The sequence below is a fragment of the Phoca vitulina genome, unplaced genomic scaffold, assembly GCF_004348235.1.
Source record: "Phoca vitulina isolate PV1807 unplaced genomic scaffold, GSC_HSeal_1.0 scaffold3, whole genome shotgun sequence".
NCBI classification, from domain to species: Eukaryota; Metazoa; Chordata; class Mammalia; order Carnivora; family Phocidae; genus Phoca; species Phoca vitulina.
In genome coordinates this window covers 39,279,485-39,301,372 of record NW_022589706.1, presented here as the reverse complement: position 1 = coordinate 39,301,372, position 21,888 = coordinate 39,279,485, and the positions used below count along the sequence as shown (strand labels likewise).

General features: G+C 37.5%; 1 protein-coding gene and 1 pseudogene across 2 annotated transcripts in view; one reads left to right on the top strand and one right to left on the bottom strand.

Annotated features, from left to right (window-relative positions):
- Positions 1 to 21,888, bottom strand: part of CEP135 (centrosomal protein 135) — a 76,400-nt gene that overhangs the window by 18,311 nt on the left and 36,201 nt on the right. Inside the window, exons 14-18 of the mRNA XM_032400423.1 lie at positions 20,496 to 20,573; positions 13,227 to 13,378; positions 1,535 to 1,650; positions 1,307 to 1,461; positions 645 to 700 (exon numbers count right to left, since the gene is read on the bottom strand). Of these exons, the coding sequence (XP_032256314.1) occupies positions 645 to 700; positions 1,307 to 1,461; positions 1,535 to 1,650; positions 13,227 to 13,378; positions 20,496 to 20,573 (557 nt within the window). The remainder of the gene's footprint in view (positions 1 to 644; positions 701 to 1,306; positions 1,462 to 1,534; positions 1,651 to 13,226; positions 13,379 to 20,495; positions 20,574 to 21,888) is intronic.
- On the top strand, positions 11,797 to 12,783 carry LOC116629990 (annotated as a pseudogene). Its single transcript, XR_004298861.1, has one exon. The product of XR_004298861.1 is annotated as a 60S acidic ribosomal protein P0-like (transcript).

Below are 21,888 nucleotides of genomic sequence, written 5' to 3'. Positions count from 1 at the left end.
ACTAAGAATACAAGAAACCACACTGCCTTAAGATACTGATTAGGTAAAGCAGATATTTTAGATCTCTACCAAACATTATTTAGAAATAGTCATAAAATAAATTTATAATTCCAAAAGTCAAGGAAAAATAGAGGACTTTCTTTTTTTTTTTCTTTTTAAATAGAGGGCTTTCAAATGTTAGGAGCAAAACATAATAGATTGAATTGGCAAATGTTATTTAAGTCCCCACTACTATGAAATGTGTAAGGTATATAAAATAGTGACTTTTGTCTTAAGTAGAGACGAGACATAAAATGAAAAATTTTGTAACTGTTCAAGATAGGCTTTGATGTAGAACAAATTCCAGACTGGCTACTAAAGTAATCTAAGTTTTAATGATTAGGGTCTGAACAGAGTAATTACAGTAGAAATAAAAAGCAAATAGGTATGTAAAAGAATCATGAATCAGACATAACTGTTGAGATGTTGATGGAGGAGGGGAGAAAGTTGAAGAGGATGGCATGTTCATGTAATAGATTCAGATGCTGTCACAGGCAAAACTGAACAAGGAAATTTTCCTATTGTCAAATTGCCACTTAAAGACATAAACTGCACTTACTGAAAATTTCTTTAAAAAGCTGGACGCCATTTCATTGATTACTTACTTCATAGAAGATTCATACTCTGAGACTGTCTTCTTCATCTGAGCAATAGCTTTTTCCTACAGAAATTATGAAAATATAGGATTCTAAACATTCATATAAAAATGTCTTTGCTTGAATTTATAATTTATCACGTTTATATAAATTACGCTATAAAAGAAAGTTTCAAAGTAAACATTTCTATGTCCCAACTGTACTTCACATATTGGCATGTTTCTACCCACTCTAAGAATCTGAATTGTTTCCTTGAGTCTGCTATAATCACATCTGATAAAATTACGTTCTATAAATAGAATTTTTTTTTGAGAGAGAAAGTGCATGCACCCATGACAGCTGGGGAGCAGGGACAGAGGGAGAAAGAGAATATCAAGCAGGGTCCACACCCAGTGCGGAGCCCAACACAGGGCTCAATCTCACAACCCTGAGATCATGACCTGAGCCGAAATCAAGGGTCCGATGCTTAACTGACTGAGCTACCCAGGCACCCCTATAAATAGAATTTTTGCAGATCCGAATTATTGGCATGAAATGAAATTTAAGCATATTAGAAGATATGGCTCTGGGTCTTAGGAACTTGCATATGGAGGTAAGAATTGCGTATTTGAGAGAGAGAATGAAATTGTTTCTGCTGAGATGCCGGATAAAGGTATTTAACAGTCACATACTTTACTAGCCAGGTTTTCTTGCAAGTTTGCAATCTTTTCTGTCTTCTCATCTACAGTCTCCTGAAGAAAGTCTTTTTCTTTGTCAATAACACCAATGGTCTTTTTCATCACATGAGCCTCTTCATTCTGCGAAGTCATCTGAAGGTGTAGTTTACCTATGAATAAAGAGAAATGTTCATTAGACAAAGTAAATTAGGTTTAGCAAAAGCAAAATTTAAAAACACTTACCTATTTTTTCCTCCAGTATGTTAATTTGGGCTTGGGCTGATTCAAGTTCACCTCTTTTCTTGGACAGCCGGTGCTGACAATCATCAAGTGACCTCTGTAGCTGCTCATTTACTATCCTAAAGTATACGGACAAAAACAAATGGCATTCTTTATCTCTGGTAGAAATAATTTTTTAAAAATGAGAGATCTGAAAAAAGTATTTTCTTATTTTTAAAGTTTCTTATTTTAAAGCTCTTCCAGTATAATCAATGATATTATATTTCTTGCTGTCCACCATTCTTCTCCAAAATGGTTCCACTTCCTAAAAATAATATAGTATGAAAATCAAATTAATTGTATACTCTTTTCTAGAGGTTTCTTGGTAGTTTTAAAGCCCTCCTCAGTTTCCTAATATCAACATTTTCCCTTATAAAATCTATTTTCAATAGCGGAGGCAAAGGTGTAGTCATTTTTATAGTATCGCCTGGCACTTCCAAGGATTATCCATAAATCCTGACCAGTGAGCTTTTAATTTTGCTTTCTATTTTGACTTTTTTGGTGGGTAGTCAACTGGAGGTCATAGTAAACAGGGAAAGTGGACATTTATTGTAGTGCAATGAATATTTAAGAGTAAAGACTTGTTTCAGGGAACAAAATAAAGAAGAAATAAAGACAATTTCAGAGGAATGACTTACTCATCAGTGAGATTATTTTTCAGAAGTAACAAGAATTTGCTCTCCTGTCATCTAGTTCTGGGATGCTTTTAGCCCTAGAGTACTCAACCCTGCTCAGCTGGAAAGAAGTAGTTCTCACCTCAGGCTATTTATTGGGAACTCCCAAATGTTCCTTCCTTTTTAGAGTTCTTTTGAGGATAAGACAAGGAAGTAACTACCAAGGGTGGCTCAGTTTAGAACTGCTTAAGGGGGAGGGGCTTTCAATTTCCGAAGCCACAAGTAAGATGGGACATACGGATAGAAATGAGGAAGTTTTATCGGCAATACGAAGTATTCTGAAAGACAAAAGACATGACCTTGATTGCTCTGACCACAGGTGAATAATGGCCCAGAGGCAGAGAGGAAAGATGAACTGAGACTGGCTTCTTTAGGGTTGCACAATCAAACAGAACCAAGTCAGAAGGACTCTATGTTCAAGGAATTTTATTTCAAAAAAATTACCTTTGAGGTCCAGGTGACTGCACTGTATTTAAGCTGTTCCTGAAAGCTACAGCTATTGCACTGAGGGATATAACCACAGGGAGCAGAGAAAAAAGAAAGCTAATATTCATTGTACTGATACTTTATACACATTAGCTCTTTCATTCCTAGAACAATTCCATAATTAGAAATATCATCCGAATTTTATAGAAACAAACTAATAACTTGTCCAAGGTGACAAAGCTATTAAAGCAAAGATGTAAATCCAGGTAGGCTAACCTGATATCAATGTTATTCTACTACATGACATTGCCTTCTATGAAGAATTCAGGGAGACCAATATCCTCTATCTGGAAGGGAAAATGTTCAAAATGGAATGGCCCATAGAGTCCCTATGAAGGACACCAAATGGTTGGCAGTGTTTGAAGTCCTAAGTAGAAAGGTAAAGATGTCTTCACATTTAAGGTTCATAAGGAAGGTTAATTCCTAATAAAAGGAGGACTGATAAAGGAAGACAGAGTAACATCTTCACTGTACACAAAAAGTAGGCCCTTGGTGAATCCTAAAAATAGCTTTACCTTTTCATACTCTAGTGTAGCCAGGAAGGGGCCAATAGAGATTCTATAATTGACCCTGGATGTAACTTTTCTGACAGAAATACTGCTGCTAAGAAAAAGGTCTGCTTAATGAAAGAACCAAGGTATAAATTTCATAAGGACAAATAGTTGAGTGACTATCATATTATTTGTTCATCATGGTATTTGGAAAGGAAAATTTGAGAACTAGGTTGTTAGGAGAAATGAACCAATTTCTTAGCTTTGAAAGTGTCATTAACATAACACAGGGAGTGATGACTTAGCACAAGACAGTGAAGCAGTAAAACAACTTAAAATCAAAGTTCTAGCTCTCTACTTACCAGCCATGTGGCTGGATAGGACCATCTCTCTGAGCCTCAAATTCCTTAGTTATACTACATTACATAGAGGTATACATGATTTCATTTTAGGGGGCAAAAACGATTACTTCCCTTCATGATGAAATATATTTTATTTTATTTAATTAATTAATTTATTTTTTAAAGATTTTATTTATTTATTTATTAGAGAGCGAGCGAGAGAGGAACAGCATGAGAGAGGAGAGGGTCAGAGGGAGAAGCAGGCTCCCCGCTGAGCCGGGAGCCCGATGTGGGACTCGATCCCAGGACCCTGGGATCATGACCTGAGCCGAAGGCAGTCGCTTAACCAACTGAGCCACCCAGGCGCCCGACGAAATATATTTTAAAGACAGCATCTTAAAGAGTCCTTATTCATAACAAGGGTTCAAGTTCTAAAATGGAGCTGAAGCTCCATCTTACAGGGGTAGGTTTGGAATTTTAATGGTGTATTAGAGGAAAGAGAAACAGTAATGATATCCCTGGTTTGGGTTTTTTTTTTTTAATTTGTGGAATATTTACCAATTTAACCATCTGTAAATGTAAATCAGTGGCATTAAATATATTCACAATCCTGTATACCCATCACCACTATCTATCCAAAACTTTTTCATTAACACCAATATAAACTCTGTACCCACTGAACAATAACTCCTCCTTCTCCTCTCTTCCATTCCCTGGTAACCTCTAATCTACTTCCTGTCTCTATGAATTTGACTACACTAGGTACCTCATATAAGTAAAATCATATGATATTTGTTCTTTTGTATTTGGTTTACTGCACTTAGTACAGTGTGTTCAAGGTTAATCTATGTTGTAGCAAGTGTCAGAATATCCTTTCTCTTTATGGTCGATCCAGTGTATGTATATACCACAATTTGTTTATCCATCTGTTGATGGACATTTGGGCTGTTTCTTTCTTTTGGCTACTGTGAATAGCGCTGCTAAGAACATTTGTGTACATACACTGGTCTGTTTTTAATTCTTTTAGGTATATACCTAAAATTGCTGGGTCAGATGGTAATTCTGTGTTTAGCTTTTTAAAGACCTGATAAATTGTTTTCCACAGCAGCTGAGCCATTTTATATTCCCACCAGCAATATGAGAGTTTTAGTTTCTCTACATCCTTGCCAACACTTGTATTTTCTATCTTTCTCATTTATAGCCATGCTAGGGGATGTGAAGTGGTACCTCATTGTGGTTTTGGTTTGCATTTTCCTAATGAGCATCTTTTCATATGCTTGCTGGTTATTTACATATCTTCTTTGGAGAAGTGCTTGTTTGAGTCCTTTGCCCATTTATTTTTTTAAAGATTTTTTATTTATTTATTTGACAGAGAGAGAGGGAGCACAGGCAGGGGGAGCGGCAGGCAGAGGGAGAGCGAGAAGCAGGCTCCCTGCCAAGCGGAGAGCCCGATGCAGGGCTCGATCCCAGGACCCTGGGATCATGACCTGAGCCAAAGGCAGACGCTTAACGACTGAGCCACCCAGGCGCCCCAAGTCCTTTGCCTATTTGAAAAAGACTGGTTGCGTCTTTTTGTTCAGTTATAAGAGTTCTTTATACATTCTGGACACTAGACCCTTATCAGAGATATGATTTGAAAATATTTTCTCCCATTCTGCAAGTTGTCACTTTCTTGATAAGGTCCTTTGATGCACAAAATTTTTTATTTTGTTGGAAGTCTAATTTACCTACTTTTTCTTTTGTTGCTCATTCTTATTAGTGTCCCATCTAAGAATCCATTGCCAAACCCAAAGTCATAAAGATTTATTCCTATGTTTTCTTCTAAGAGTTTTATGGCTTTAGCTCTTCTATTTAGGTCACTGATCCATTTTGAATTAATTTTTATAATTAGTGTGAGGTAGGGGTCCAGTTTCATTCTTTTGCATGTGGATATCCAGCTATTCTAGCACCATTTATCGATGAGACTACTCTTTCTCTATTGAATGCTCTTGGCACCCTTGTTGAAATCAGTTGGCCATAGATACATGGGTTTATTTCTGGACTTTCAGTTCTATTCAATTGGGCCATCTTTATGGCTATCTTTTTGCCAGTTACCACACTGTTTTGAATACTATACCTTTTTTTTTTTTTTTAAAGATTTTATTTATTTACTTGACACAGAGAGAGAGAGAAAGCACACAAGCAGAGGGAGGGTCAAGGAGAGGGAGAATCAGACCTGCTGAGCAAGGAGCCCAACATTGGGCTTGATTCCAGGCCCCTGGGATCATGACCTGAGCCAAAGGCAGACGCTTAACCAACTGAACCACCCAGGCACCCCGCTTTTTTTCTTTTTGATATACAATAGTATATTAGCTTCAAGTATACAACATAGTGATTTGACAGTTTATACATTACAAAATGACCACAATAGGTCTGGTTACCACCTGTTACCAAAGTTATTACAATATTGCTGATTATATCCCCTCTGCTGTACTTTCCATTCCTGTGACTTATTTTTCTTTCTCTGTCTGCCCTTTGTCACTTAGTATAATAGCCTCTAGGTCCATCCATGTTGTCACAAAATGACAAAATCTCATTCTTTTTTATGGTAATATTCCACTGTATATGTATATACCATATCTTTTTTTTTAACCATATTTTCTTTATCCACTTATCTATCAATGGACACTTGGGTTGCTTCCCTATCTTGGCTACTGTAAATAATGCTGCAATAAACATAAGAATGCATATATCTTTTTGAATTAGTGCTTCAGTTTTCTTTGGGAATCACTGGATCATATGGTATGTCGTTTTTAGTTTTTTGAGGACCCACCATACTGTTTTCCACAGTGGCTGTATCAATTTACATACCCACCAACAGTGCGTGAGAATTCTTTTTTTCTCCGCATCCTCACCAACACTTATTTCTTGTATTTTTGATTCTAGCCATTTTGACTAGCCTGAGGTGATATCTCACTGTGGTTTTGATTTGCATTTCCCTGATAATTAGTGACGTGGAGCATCTTTTTATGTATTTCTTGTGTATCTTCTTTGGAAAAATGTCTATTCATGTCCTCTGCCCATTTTTTAATCGATTGCTTTTTTTGGTGTTCAGTTGTATGAGTTCTTGATATTATTTTGGATATTAACCGCTTATGAGATATATGATTTGCAGATATTTTTCCCATTCAGTAGGCTGCCTTTTCATTTTGTTGATGGTTTCCTTTACTGTGCAAAAGCTTTTGTCTGATATAGTTCCAAGTGTTTATTTTTGCTTTTATTGCCCTTGTCTCACACAGATCCAAAAAAATACTGCTAACACCAATATCCAAGAGTTTCCTGTTTTCTTTTAAGAGTTTTATGGTTTCAGGTCTTACATTTAGGTCTTTAATCAATTTTATTTTTTGTATGTGGTATAGGAAAGCAGTTCAGTTTCCCCAACACCATTAATTAAAGAGACTATCTTTTCTCCATTGTATATTCTGGCCTCCTCTGCCATAGATTAATGGACCATAGAAGTGTGGATTTATTTCCAGGCTTTCTATTCTGTTCCATTGATCTATGTGTTTTTGTGCCAGTACCATACTGTTTTGATTACTATAGCTTTGTAGTATAGTTTGAAATCTGGGAGCATGATACCATCAGCTTTGTTCTTTCTCAAAATTGCTTTGACTACTTGGGGGCTTTGCGGTTCTGTACAAATTTTAAGATTATTCATTCTAGTTCTGTGAGAAGATGCTTGTGGTATTTTGATTAGGATGCACTGAATCTGTACATTGATTTGGGTAGTATGAACATTTTAACAATATTCTTCAAATCCATGAACACAGTGTATCTTTCCCTTTATTCTGTCATCTTCAATTTCCTTCATCAAAGTCTTACAATTTTCAGAGTATACGTCTTTTACCTCCTTGGTTAAATTTATTCCTAGGTATTTCATCCTTTCTGATGCAACTATAAAAGGAATTGTTTTCTTGATATCACCTTCTGCTTGTTTGGTATTAGTGTACAGTAACCCAACAGATTTCTATATATTAATTTTGTATCCTGCAACATTACTGAATTCATTTATTAGTTTTTTTTTTTTAAGAGTTTATTTATTTGTCAGAGAAAGAGAGAGAAAGCACAAGCAGGGGGAGAAGCAGGAAGAGGGAGAAGCAGGCTTCCCGCTGAGCAGGGAGCCCAATGTGGGGCTTGATCCCAGGACCCTGGGATCATGACCTGAGCCGAAGGCAGACGCTTAACCGACTGAACCACTCAGGCACCCCTGAACTCATTTATTAGTTTTAATAGTTTTTTGGTTTCTTTAGGGTTTTCTATGTATAGCATTATTTCATCTGCAAACAGTGAGTATTTCTTCCTTACCAATCTGGATGCCTTTTACTAATCCTTTTCTTCTCTGGTGTGTCTGTATGAGGAGGTGAGCTCAAGATCCTCCTACTCTGCCATACTGATTGGGATCTCTCCTTTGTTTTATTTCAGATGTCTCCCAAGAGTCTATGTTTATGGCCCTCCACTAATTGAGATAGGCTGGCTACTATGAAGTATCATCTCTTGGTGAGCCAGAGAGGGGAAAAGGGATCAGCACTGGCTTTTCTTTGCCTTTCTACAAAGGGATGATGATTTGAATACGGTGACCCTAATTTCCCTTGGCCCTTCCAAGTCCATCTCCATGAGCTCATTGTCCTCACTTGGGGCTCTGGCTCCTCTTCCTGTCTTTGTAGAAAAAAATGTTATCTTGCCCAGAAGACACTTCGTAGGCATTCAAAGGAGTCTGTGAACCTTCCTTCCCATATCTAAAATGGTTCTCAGTTCCTTTAACAAATAAAAACTTCTCAAGGGAGACCAGTTATATTTGGTTGTCTGAATATACCTAAATTCTCCTGTAACTTAAACTGATACCCATTGCCATAATATTAACTTCAACCAGAGTTTTCTGGGCCCTTTCCAGGAAAATCTGCTAATGCATTTATTTGATCCTGGATAAGTATATAACCTTCTAGTTTTGAAAAAGGTACAGAGATAACTAAAGACTAAGGTAAACTGAAAACAGTCTGAGGGTATTTTCAGCTGTAAGAATCTAAACGTTTAGAGCCTCATTGCTAGCAGTTGTAGGAACTAAGGCTTTTTACTATGGGGTTGATTGAGAAAAGTCAGTTGTCTAATTGGGCTGGGAACTATCCCCAAGCAGGGGTTGGCAAAACTACAGCCTGCTACCTGTTTCTGTAAGGCCCAAGAGGTAAGAATGATTTTTACATGTTTACATGATTGACAAAAATTTCAACAGAAGACTGATATTTTGTGACATATGAAAATTATATGAAGTTCAAATTTCAGTGCCCATAAAGTCGTACTGACCATAGCCACACTCCTCCAGTTATATATTGCCTGTGGTTGCTTTTGTGCTACAAAGGCGGGATTGAGTAGATGAGGCAGGGACTGGGTGGTGCGTATAGTCTGAAACATTGACTCTCTGTTCCTTTACAGAAAAAGTTTACTGACCCTAGCTCCCGAAGATGGCTAACATGCTCTGAGGGGCTAAGACCATTTCCCTGGGTAGAACAAAGTTGCTTTATAGCACTATGGAGTTTTGAATTGGGGCATTAAATGCCAGGTCTCATTAAATGCTAAAATTCAAAGAAGACAAGAATCATTTGTTTAATGTTAATGGCAGTCTTAAAGTGGGATTTTGTATTACATCCTCAGATGCTGTATTTGAACAATTAGAAACTGTGCTTGATACAGAAAAGACTGTTTGGTGGCACTGAAATTTGTTTAAAGATGCCTGACCCAGGACAGGGAAAAGAAAATGGGTCACCAGGTGGATGAAAAGGAACATATGCTTCATCTATCTGAGTATCAGCTTCTTCTTCTTTTTTTTTTTTTAAAGATTTTATTTATTTATTTGATACAGAGAGAGAAAGCACACAAGCAGGGGGAGGGGCAGGGGGAGAGGGAGAAGTAGGCTCTCCATTGAGCTGGGAAGAGCCCCACGTGGGACTTGATCCCAGGACCCGAGATCATGACCTGAGCTGAAGGCAGACGCTTTACCAACTGAGCCACCCAAGCACCCCTGAGTATCAGCTTCTTAAATGTCTCCATGTCAGGGTAAGATAACTTTATGTGATTAAAGGAACAGAAAGATCTCTACTAATGGTATCGAAAGTGGCATGAGGTTTGGGTAATGTGGCTTTGCTTCCACAGAGTGCTTGCCATCATGGTTTGTATTCAGTTTACAATTTGGATTGGACCTGAAGCTAGAGCTCATGGTTCTACTAGGAGAATGATACGGAGAATGTGACTGACAAACTTTCCTCAGAGATAAGTCAGTTTTTTCTGTCAGAGCAAAATAAAGTTATGGAACCATGCAATTTCCCCAGGTGGTACAAGGTAGACAGTAAAGTCTTCACAATCCCTTCCTATAACACAGTGTCTATGAGGGAAGTAGCACATTGAGCTCACAAGAGAAAAGGACATTATTATAACAGAAAATGTGAAAGAAGCTGTAGGCTAGGGGATCCAAAAAAGGGCACTGAAAGCTCTGCCTTACAAGACTGAGAAGGGCCTTCTGTGGAAAGGAAAGGAGAGTTGCGGCTACAGTCTGAAGGAGAAAGCAAAATGGATTAAATGCAGATCCAGCCAGCTCAACACAACAGGGAAACAGGTAGACTAGTAATTCTGGGTGACAGAAATATACCATAGTATCTATACTTTGGAGCTGAGGATAGGCATGAACCAGAAGAAGAGAGGCTGGTCCATTCAGCTAGCTTTCCAGAGGATGTATGTAGCTCTCACAAAAAGAAAAAAGTAAAAATGCAGCTTTCACTTTAGTTCTTCCTAAAGTCTAACTTATCAAGACTTGTAGTCAGAGCAGCAAAAGGGCAAAAATTAGAGATACCCTATATGAGTCCCTAAAATAGTATCCCTTAATTAATCAGACACAACGAGCTCTTGATCTTATTTCATTAAATTTGTTTGATAATCACAGACCCCCTTATGAACAAATTCAGGCCTTTTTTTTCCTAATTATTCCTCGGATTTTCAATCCTACTGTTTATTTTCCTATATATTTTGCAATTCTCAGTATTTGTATATTAGATCTGTGTCTTTTCTCTCATCATTTCTTTTTATTCTTCCTGGTTCTGAATTCTAGATGAATTTCTTGAGTTTGTTTTTCTATTTCACTAACTCAGTTTTCAGAAATATCCATTCTACTGTTCACTTACACTTTCAGTTCTAATTCATCAATCTTCTTTTTTTTTTTTTTTTAAAGATTCTATCTATTTGAGAGAGAGAGAGAAAGCACTTCCGTGCATGCAAGCACAAGAGGGCACGAACAAGGGAGAGGGGCAGAGGGAGAGGGAGAAGCGGGCTCCCTGTTCAACAGGGAGCCCATGCAGGACTCCGTCCTCAGAGCCATGGATCATGACCTGAGCTGAAGGCAGATGCTTAGCTGACTGAGCCACCCAGGTGCCCCTGTCAATCTTTCTATTTTTTTTTCCAATCTTCTTTCTAATCATCACTACTACAATCCTTTCTGATCTCAAGTTGTTATTATTTCATGACTGATTTAGTTTCACATATGCAAGGTCATGTTGGCATCTGAAAATCTTTTCCTGATCTTTACTGCAAATGTAATTTAGAGAGGGATATCTCTTCTGATTCTTCAGTGATCTCCTTCTTCTGATCATAAGTCTTTTTACTTATTGCAGCTACGCAGTCCAGAGAAAAACTGTTGAATTTTTGTTTCCTTCAATGTTCTGTATTTTAAATTTACTAATGGCTAACCAACAACCCCGTCTCCTAAGGCAAACACTTTCTGCATTCTGTATCTTTCTTTCATTCTCATATAAATCATCCAATCCTTTCGATTTTATGAAGAAATGTTTCCTAAATCTAGCCTCTGTTCAAGTTCATTGTCACTGTTTCTAGTCCAGACACATGGTCTCCATCGTTTGCCATCAGTCTCTTAAGACTCCAAATCCATCTTCCCAATTTCTGCCAGAGTTCATCCTAAAAGGCATGTTAATAACATACTCTTTGGTTAAAAACTTGTTCTCCATATTTATAAGGTAAAATCCAGACACTCTTGGTTATCATACCATATTCTTCATAACCTGACTCTAACCTATAGATACAGCCTATTTTTCCATACTGACCGTTTTACCTTTCAGACACCTCAGCTTTTTAGACTCTGTATATGCATATTCTGATTTTACATTTTTTAAAAGAGAAAGGACAGCCCTCTACTTTCTAGGCGTCCTCGTGAGAGTGACATTGTGGCAATCCCTGACGCACCGCCGTGATGCCCAGGGAAGACAGGGCGACCTGGAAGTCCAACTACTTCCTTAAGATCATCCAACTTTTGGATGATTATCCAATATGCTTCATTGTGGGAGCAGACAATGTGGGTTCATAGCAGATACAGCAGATCTGCATGTCCCTCCATGGGAAGGCTGTCGTGCTGATGGGCAAGAACACCATGATGTGCAAGGCCATCTGAGGGCATCTGGAGAACAACCCAGCTCTGGAGAAACTGTTGCCTCATATCCGGGGGAATGTGGGCTTTGTGTTCACCAAGGAGGACCTCACTGAGATCAGGGACATGCTGCTGGCCAATAAGGTGCCAGCTGCCGCCCGTGCTGGTGCCATAGCCCCCTATGAAGTCACTGTGCCAGCCCAGAACGCTGGTCTGGGGCCCGAGAAGACCTCCTTCTTCCAGGCTTTAGGCATCACCACTAAAATCTCCAGAGGCACCACTAAAATCTTGAGTGATGTGCAGCTGATTAAGACCAGAGACAAAGTGGGAGCCAGCGAAGCCACACTGCTGAACATGCTGAACATCTCCCCCTTCTCCTTTGGGCTGATCATCCAGCAGGTGTTTGACAATGGCAGCATCTACAACCCTGAAGTGCTTGACATCACAGAGCAGACTCTGCATTCTTGCTTCCTGGAGGGTGTCCGCAGTGTTGCCAGCATATGTCTGCAGATAGGTTACCCGACTGTTGCATCAGTGCCCCATTCTATCATCAGTGGATACAAGGGGTCCTGGCTTTGTCTGCGGAGACTGATTACACCTTCCCACTTGCTGAAAAGGTCAAGGCCTTCTTGGCTGATCCATCTGCGTTTGTGGCTGCTGCCCCACTTCTGCCCCTGTTGCCGCCACAGCCCCAGGCAAGGTTGAAGCAAAGGAGGAGTCAGAGGAGTTGGACGAGGATATGGGATTTGGTCTCTTTGACTAATCAAAAAGCAACCAATTCAGCCAAGTTTATTTGTGAAACAAGGAAATAAAGGCTTACTTCTCTTAAAAAAAAAAAAAGAGAAAGGACAATGACAAGCAAAGAATTCTGTAATTTTCAGCAATCCTACAGTAGGGAGTACAAATAATCCTAAGTATCTAAGGGGAATTTCTGAAGGAAGTAGGTATAAAAACTTGTCTGCAATCATATCTGTGAGAGTCTTTAAAAATATAGATACTCAACACCTACCCAGGTTTGCTCAGTGAATAAGAACCTCCAGAGACCTGCCCTTAAATTCATACTTTTCAAAATCTCCACAGGTGATTCTGCCGCAAGGCCAACTCTCACTGCTTTAAAGGCCTAATCCAAAATGCCATCACTAAGAACCTTACATAGCAACTAATTTGTTCCCAGAAGTGAAATAACAAAACTTTCAATAAACTTACCTAAGCGAGTTCATCTCTGTCTTCCGATGAGATGAGTCACCAGCCACATGGCTAAGTTTTTGAGCTTGGAGTTTTGCTTTGTTCTCTAATGACTCTACTGTTTCTTTCATTATTAACACTTTAGACTTTAAATCACATTTTTCATCTTCAAGCTATAATTTAAATTAAAAAAATTAATAGATGTCTCAGTTTTGTCTTCCTTCAGCACTCTTTAATATTTCTAGAGAAAAACTAAAGAAATAAATTATATTTATTTAACAATACTTTAGAAGTCATGTGTACAGTTTAGGTTCTAGATGTCAGAATGGGCATACACATTTATTCCTCCTTATCAATATCAGTGAAATGAAAATAAAGGACACAAAATAAAAAAAAACAAGAAAGGAAGAAAAGAATATATCCACAACAGCAGTGAAAAAAGGAAGGGAAACAATTAGTCAACAGAGCAAACATTGTGAAGAATTTCTAAAAAACAGTAAGTACATAGGACTAAAAGAAAAATCAGAGCAGAAAATACTGTAACCCAAACAAAAAATGGGTAAGATTTAGATGAAGAAACAAAAATTTTCCTGAAAGACATAAAACACAACCTGATTTAATATAAAGACATAACACGTTTCTGAATGGAAACACAATATTGGAAATGTATTAAAAGTTCCTGAAATAATTGTAAATTCAATGAAATTTCAGTAAGAATCCTAACAGAACCTTTTTTAAATAAGGAAGGTGGCTCAGAATTCATTCTAAAGTTCATTTAGGAAAAAAAGTTAAGAAAATAGGAAAAGTTGTGGGGGATTTATGAAATATCAGAATAAATTACAAGCTACTATTAAACAGAAACAGTGTGGATTTCACATGAATGAGCAAATACAAGTACACAGATGTAAATTCAGAAAAGGTGGAATTTTAAGGGATGTGGGAAAAGAAAAAGCTCTTTAAAAACAGAGTTGGGACAGCCACTCATTGAAGAAAAAAACCAGATTTCTATTTTATTTTATATACAAAAATAAAATCTAAATGGAATAATGATCTGTATGTACAACTCAAAATCAAGAAATATTTGTGGGGCGCCTGGGTGGCTCAGTCGTTAAGTGCCTGCCTTCGGCTCAGGTCATGATCCCAGAGTCCTGGGATCATGCCCCACATCGGGCTCCCTGCTCGGTGGGAAGCCTGCTTCTCCCTCTTCCACCCCCTCTGCTTGTGCTCCCTCTCTCGCTGTGTCTCTCTCTCTGTCAAATAAATAAATAAATAAATCCTTAAAAAAAAAAAAAAGAAATATTTGTGTTAAATAGAAGTCTTCCAGTTAAAATTGTAGACTGACTATACACATTTGATCTTCCCTCCCTCTTGAAATGACAGTAAAGGAATAGAAAGTTACACACTCATAAGGACATAGAGAACAAGAAAGAAAACAACAGTGGGTAAGTGATGTCAATAACTTGTGGAAGACAAAGAGTAGATAGAATAGTGATGCAGAGTGGAAGGATATAATCTAAAGCAAAGCTTCTGAACCTAGGAACTACTGATATTTGGGACCAGATAATCCTTTGCTGTGGGGGGCTGACCTGTGCATTGTGCACTGTAGGATGTTTAGCAGCATCCCAGTCTCTTGAGTAGGCAAAACCCTCTAGTAGAATTTCTAGGTATGAAAAGCACTTTTTCCTCTAGTGTCAACCGCATTCTCCAGCTATTGCCAAATATCTCCTAGGAGGCAAAACTGACCCCAGTTGAGGAACATTGATCTAAAGTGACCACAGTTAGCAACTAGCTGATCTGCCTTGAAGAAACTCAACACATGAAGGCACCAGGTGGTGGGCTGGGGTCAAGAACAGAACAAGGAGACTGGCTAAAAATCTATACTGGGAGCATCACACCCGAGAGAGCTATCTCTTTCTAGAAAATTCTCCTGGAAACCAAAAATATAACTAAATTTTAAAATAAATCAATAGAAGAGTTAGAAGATAAAGCTAAGGAAATCTCCCAGAAAGAACAAAAAGTCAAAGAGAAAATAAGGAAGAAAGGATAAGAACCTCAGATCTCTTTAGGAGGTCTAAAACCAACTAATAAAAGATCCAGAAGGGTGCCTGGCTGGCTCAGTAGGTAGAGCATGTGACTCTTGATCTCGGGGTCATGAATTCTAGCCCCATGCTGAGTGCAGAGCTTACTTAAAAAAAAAAAAAAAAAAAAAAAAAGAGTTCCAGAGAGAGAAAATAGAATAGTACAGTAAATTACCCAAGAAATTGAGAATAAGAAGGAGGAAATTCTAAAAGTTTTCAGAAATAAAAACATGTACAAAGGACTAGGATATAGAATAGCATCAGACTTCTCAAAGAAAGTTAAGAGACAATGGAAGACAGTATTCAAAATTTTTAGGGAAAATAATTTACTAATCTAGATTCCCATATACCAAGCCAAATCATAAATCAATTATGAAATCTGAATAAAGTCATTTTCAGACACGTAGTGTACCAAAAAAATCTCCTCCCATGTACTTTTTTCCAGGAAACCATTGGAGAAGGTGCTATACCAGAATGAAGGAAAGAAAACACGAGATTGAATACAGGAGAGGGGCACAGAGAAATTCTTAAGAGGAAATTCTCCATAGTCCACAATGGAGCAAGATGATGGAAAGCTCAAGAAGGGAAGTCTTCAGTGGGAAACAACAGAACTGATAGGTTTGAGCATGTGGTAGAGATATTGGAGTTCTTGACAAAAATTAGCAACGGGTTTAATGAAAACAGAAAAGAAAAAATAAAATGAAACAAAACAAAAGCAATTATTAATTCCAGGAAAAAGATCTGTAAGAGAAAAGGCAAGAGTAGTACTATCTCATTTGGCTGACCCATGGGCCACTAGAAGTCATAATAATATAAACAGTTACTACGAAAGTAAGTATAACAAGTAATAAAACTATGAAGTAATGGAGGAAGAAAAAGGAAAGAGTGCCAAGTCATCATCTAACATCACAGATACTCAAATAATCTTGAATCGATAAAGTAAGACAAGTAAGACAAAGCAGTTAGAAGCACATTATTTAGAAACGGGAGGAATTAGAATTGTGGGTAGTAGTTTCGGGGATAAAGAGGTGGGAAATCAAACTGGGTGTTTTTTGCATTAAAAATCTTCCAAAATTCCTTGGGTATACCTTGTACAAACAAGAATATATGTATAGTATAAAGAACAACAACAACAAAAGTTACCTGGCTTAAAAATATTACCTATTACCTGAACCTTGAAACTACTGGTGAGCAGTCTCCAATCACCAATCACATCCCCCAAACCCTGCCACAATAACCACCATCATGAGTCTCGTGTTTCTCATTTCTTACTTTTTTGTTAGTGTACCATATCCGTATGAATCCCTAAATAATATACAGTTTAGGTCTGTATATTTTTGAACTCTACACAAGCAGAATCATATTGCATGTTCTTTGACACTGTATTTATAAGATTCAAGCACACTGATGTTTGCAGCTACTGCTCACTCATTTTCACTGCTCTGTAATACTTCACTGTATGAATTATTACCACTATTTCTCTATTTTCCTCATAACTGACATCAAGATTGTTTCTTGTTTTCTACCAGGGAGTTAAATATTTTAGGCTTTGTGAGCCCTGTGGTCTGCTGCCACCACTCCGTGGTAACATAAAAACAGCCATGGGCAATGTGTAACAAATGAACATGGTTGTGTTCCAATAAAAACTTTATTACAAAGACAAACTAGAGGCCAGATTTGGTCTGGGGGCCACAGTTTGCTGACTTCCAACCAGGGTTCTTACCTAGAAATGGATTTGCTGGCTCACAGAATATGCCTTTGCTAGGCGATGCCAAATTATCCTCCAAGGAGGTACCAGTTTGCATTCTCTGACCCTACATGTATTTGCTAAATTTGTGTGTTATAACTTGTTAATTTCTTTTTAAAAAATTTTTTTAAAAGTAATCTGTACACCCAACATGGGGTTGAACCTACAACCCTGAGATCAAGAGTCACATGCTCTACTGACTGAGCCAGCCAGGAGCCCCTAACTTTTTAATTTCTGATGCCCTGATGGATGTGAAATGTTTTTACTATGGTTTTAATTTGTATTTCCTCTATTATTGATGTAGAACACCTTTTTATGTTTATTAGCCATTTGTAATTTCTTCTGCCATGAAGTGTCAATTCATATCTTCTGTAAGTTTTTTTTTAGGTTAAATGTATAGCAAATCCTCTGTTAGTGGCCTGTTTTTTCAACCTATGACTATTTGATGAACAAAGAAGTTCTTGTCAATATAGTCCTATTTATCTGTTTTCTTTCATTTGTGTTTAGGAGCTTACATTCTGGCAACAGACACTTGCTAGCTGTGTGATGTTAGGCAAACTGTCCCCCCCCAACCCCTGCCCTCAGTTTCTTTATGTGTGAAATAAGGATAATATTAGCCTTTACTTCATATGATTGTTATCAGAATTAAAATTATATAAAATGTTGAGAAAGTGCCTGACACAAAGTAAATGCTATATGAATTGCTATTATTATTATTTCTCCAAGGTCACAAAGATTTTCTCCTGCTGGACATGGAGCTCAATATGGGGTGTGAACACACGACCTGAGATCAAGACTTGAGCTGAGATCAAGAGCGGACCTTTAACCACTGAGCCACCCAGGCGCCCCATCTCCTGTATTTTCTTTAAAAAATTGTAGCTATTTCTTGAACATTCAAGGTTGCAACTATTTTTGGGTATGGTATATTTGAAGTAGGATGCAATTCTTTCTTAATATAGACATATACATATATATATGTGTGCGTGTATATATATACACACACATACATACACATGAATAGCCAATTTTCCCAGAAATAATTATTGAATAATCCTTTCTTTTCCCATTGATCTGAGTCCTTGATAGATCAAGTTTCCATATATTTGTGGTTTTGTGGGTTTGCGCTCTACTGGATTTTATCATTTTCCTTTAATCCTTGTGAACTACCCCTCTATATTAATTACTAACTCTAAAGCTTTCATACTTGGTAGGCTAAGTTCCACACCATGTTCTTCTTTAAAATTTCTTTGTGATTCTTAGCTCTGTTTCCATGTAAAATTTAAATCCATTGTTAGGGGCACCTGGGTGGCTTAGTCGTTAAGAGTCTCCTTCAGCTCAGGTCATGATCCCAGGGTCCTGGGATCCCAGAGCCCGCATCAGGCTCCCTGCTCAGCGGGAAGCCTGCTTCTCCCTCTCCCGCACCCCCTGCTTGTATTCCCTCTCTCGCTGTCTCTCTCTGTCAAATAAATATATAAAATCTTAAAAAAAATAAATCAATAAAATAAATAAAATCCATTGTTAATTTACACACACACACACACACACACACACACACACACACACCATCTTGGAATTTCAACTGGAACTACATCAATTCTACAGATCAATTTGGGGAGAATTTATATTCTTTTTATAAACATGTCTGTCACCTTTTTTATAAACCTGATATATCTCTTCACTTATTTAGGTCTTCTTTAATGTCTTTCAATAAGGTTGTATTATATTTTCTATTAAGATCCAGCAAATTCATACATAAGTATCTTACATTGTTTATCTCTAGTAAATGGTTTGGATTTTTCTTTTTTTTTCTCTTCTTTGGGATCTGTTAAACTTCCAGCATTCATTGTGCATTTTGAATCTGAGAACTCCTGTGTTTTTATAAGACCTAGAAAATTATCAGTCATTATCTTTTCAAATACTGCCTCTCTCACACATTCTATTACATTCTCCTAGAATTTTGACTAATATATGTTAGACTTTCTCACTTTATTCTCTAAGGCTTTAACTTATTTTACATTTTCTATATCCTAGTCTCTTTCCAATGACTTCTAGTACTTTAGATATATTTTTTATATTTTTCAGTTCATTAATTCTCACTTTCAGCTTCTGAGCAAGCTGGACCGTTCTACCTGAAATAATTAAAAATTGGACAAGATACATAAAACAATGGTTTTCAAGACACTGAGCATCAGGTAGTGATGGACAGTGACCCCTGACGGACAAGAAATAAATGAGGTGAGCCCTATGATTGCTCCAGCTTACTGCTTCAAGAATTTCTAGGCTGTGGCACAGGGAAAGGAACTCAGGTGAAGCCTGGTGGTTCCCCTAAGTTCAGAAGACACGACTGAGAGTCAAGGGAGGCCAAGGCAGTTAGGGTTTGCAGAGCAGACACTGGAGGAGAGCTACACAGACAGAGCTCCAGAGATCTATAAAAGGTGCCCCTTGAGTGTTCAGCTGAGCAGAGCTCAGCACAGAGGAAGTTACCCAAGGCCAGAGAAAGAACCATCAAAAAGTTAAAGGGAATAATACTCAGGGCTCATGTAGGCCAGGAGTAACTCCTGTTCCCATCAGTCATTTGAAAACCTCATAATTCATAGGGCAATAGATAGCATATTCAAAACAGTTTTGTCCCAGTAATGAAACAAAATTAGTCCAGGACTAAATGCTACTCTGGTCCCACCTAATGAAGCTTAAAAGCAAAACTGAAAGGGCTCAAGCTACTTCCATCTGACTTAACTGTATCCCAGAACAAACCTCAAGAGTATTTATAGGGATACAAGCCATCCAGCAACCAAGAAGATAAAACTCACAATGTCTGACATCTAAAATTACCAGGCATGCAGAGAATCAGGAAAATATAACCCATGAGGAGGAGGAAAAAAAAAAATCAACTGACTCAAAGTTGATAGAAACAGATGATAGTATATGTAGACGTAAATAATAGCAGTGAAGACATAGTAAAGGAAACTAGTCAAAATGAAACACCAAGAAAAAAAAAGGATTCAGAACACATAACAATTTGATTAAAAAATTCTATCTCTAGAGAGAGCAATAAGGAATGAAAATGAATTTCATTTTTTCCACTATGTCTGTATTATGATTTTTTAACAAGAACAAAACAACAATAATCATAACTAACACCTACTGAGTGCCTACAACATGCCAGCAACTCTTCTAAGTTCTTGACATGTATTAACTTGTTTAATCGTCACAAAAACTTTAGAAGTACTACCACCATTCCATTTTACAAATAAAGAAACCGAGGGATAGGAAGTTTGAGTAGCCTGTCTACAGGTAATAGGTGACAGAGAAGGATATGAACCCACGTAGTCGACCTTCAGAGTATATACTCCTAACCAGCATCTCTAGCATACTATTTTGTAATTTTAAAAACATAGAGCATATTGAAACTATAATTGAAATTCATATAACATAATTTACCCCAAATCTAGTTTGATAAATTACCTGATGGTTAATACATGTCAAATGTTCAATAGTTTTCTCTAATTTTGATTTTTCAAAAATACTCATTTCCTGGAGATTCTGAAAAAGAATTTTATGGAAGATGTTTATTCACAGCAGATAACAAAACAAAATTAGCAAAGTAAGCAACACAAGTCTACAGGATTATTCTATTTGTCTTTTTAATAACATGGAAATGTTTTAGAAAGAAAATCATTAGACATTTTATGATAATGATGCTTTTGGTTGGGAAAAAAAAAGGGACAAGAGTTTCTTATCCTTTATATACAACTTCCATGTGCGATTGTAATAGAAGACACAGAATGGCATGGATTTGTTTTTAAAGATTTATACAGGTCAATCCATTAGTACAAGTATAAAAGGAAAAAGCAGCAGGTTAAGTCTGATCAGGAGTATGCCCTCATGAGAAGTGTGAGAGGAGCACAGGGCAAAGAAGAAATGAGGTCACAAAGACACAGGAAAGACTACTACAGGGCCATGCAAGAGATGAGAATTTCAATAGGCTGGTCAACAGTGTAAACACAAGCACTATTTCTTTGGTTAGGTTACCTTATCCAACTCTTGCTGATGCTAAGTGTAGGACAAATGATATAAGCTGGTATTCCCTGAGAATTTTTCTAGTGCAGATTCATACTTCTATCCATGTTATTCATTAAAAATAAATCAATTAAGACACCTGGACACTTGAATTATATATCTGGTTGGAAGGGTCACTGTGCTATATGCATTTTTTATTAGATCATTCAACCAGTATTGAGTACATACTACATATCAAGCACCCAGCAAGGTATTAGGAAAACATAGTGAGTAAAATGGATAAAGCCTCTGACATCACAGTTACTAAAGCCTAGTAGAAAAGACAAACCTTAAACAAGATACCATAATAAAACCATGAATATTCTGCTAGAAAAAATGAACTTTATGGCAACATACTGAAGGAAATCTAGTCTTGGGTTCATTGCTTGTGTGAGGAAACGATGTTTAACCTGGCTCTAAAGGATGTATAGGAATTAGCCAGGTGAAAGTACTGTAAGGGGTGAAAGATTTTTCAATAGCCTATGCAGAAAATTGGGGGTAAGAAAAAGTCTATTATGCTTGGAGTTGAGAAAATGAGATGTGGGAAATGGGGGAGATGAGTTTGGGGAAAAGAAGCTAGACCTTGAAGTAGGCAAAAGCCAATCACTGAAGTCTTTGAAAACAGTTCATATTTTTATATGTTTTTAAACATTTATTTGTGTGAGACAGAGAGAGCACAAGCAGGGGGAGCGGCAGGCAGAGGGAAAGGGAGAAGCAGGCTTCCCGCTGAGCAGGGAGCCCAATGTGGGACTCGATCCCAGGACGCTGGGATCATGACCTGAGCTGAAGGCAGACGCTT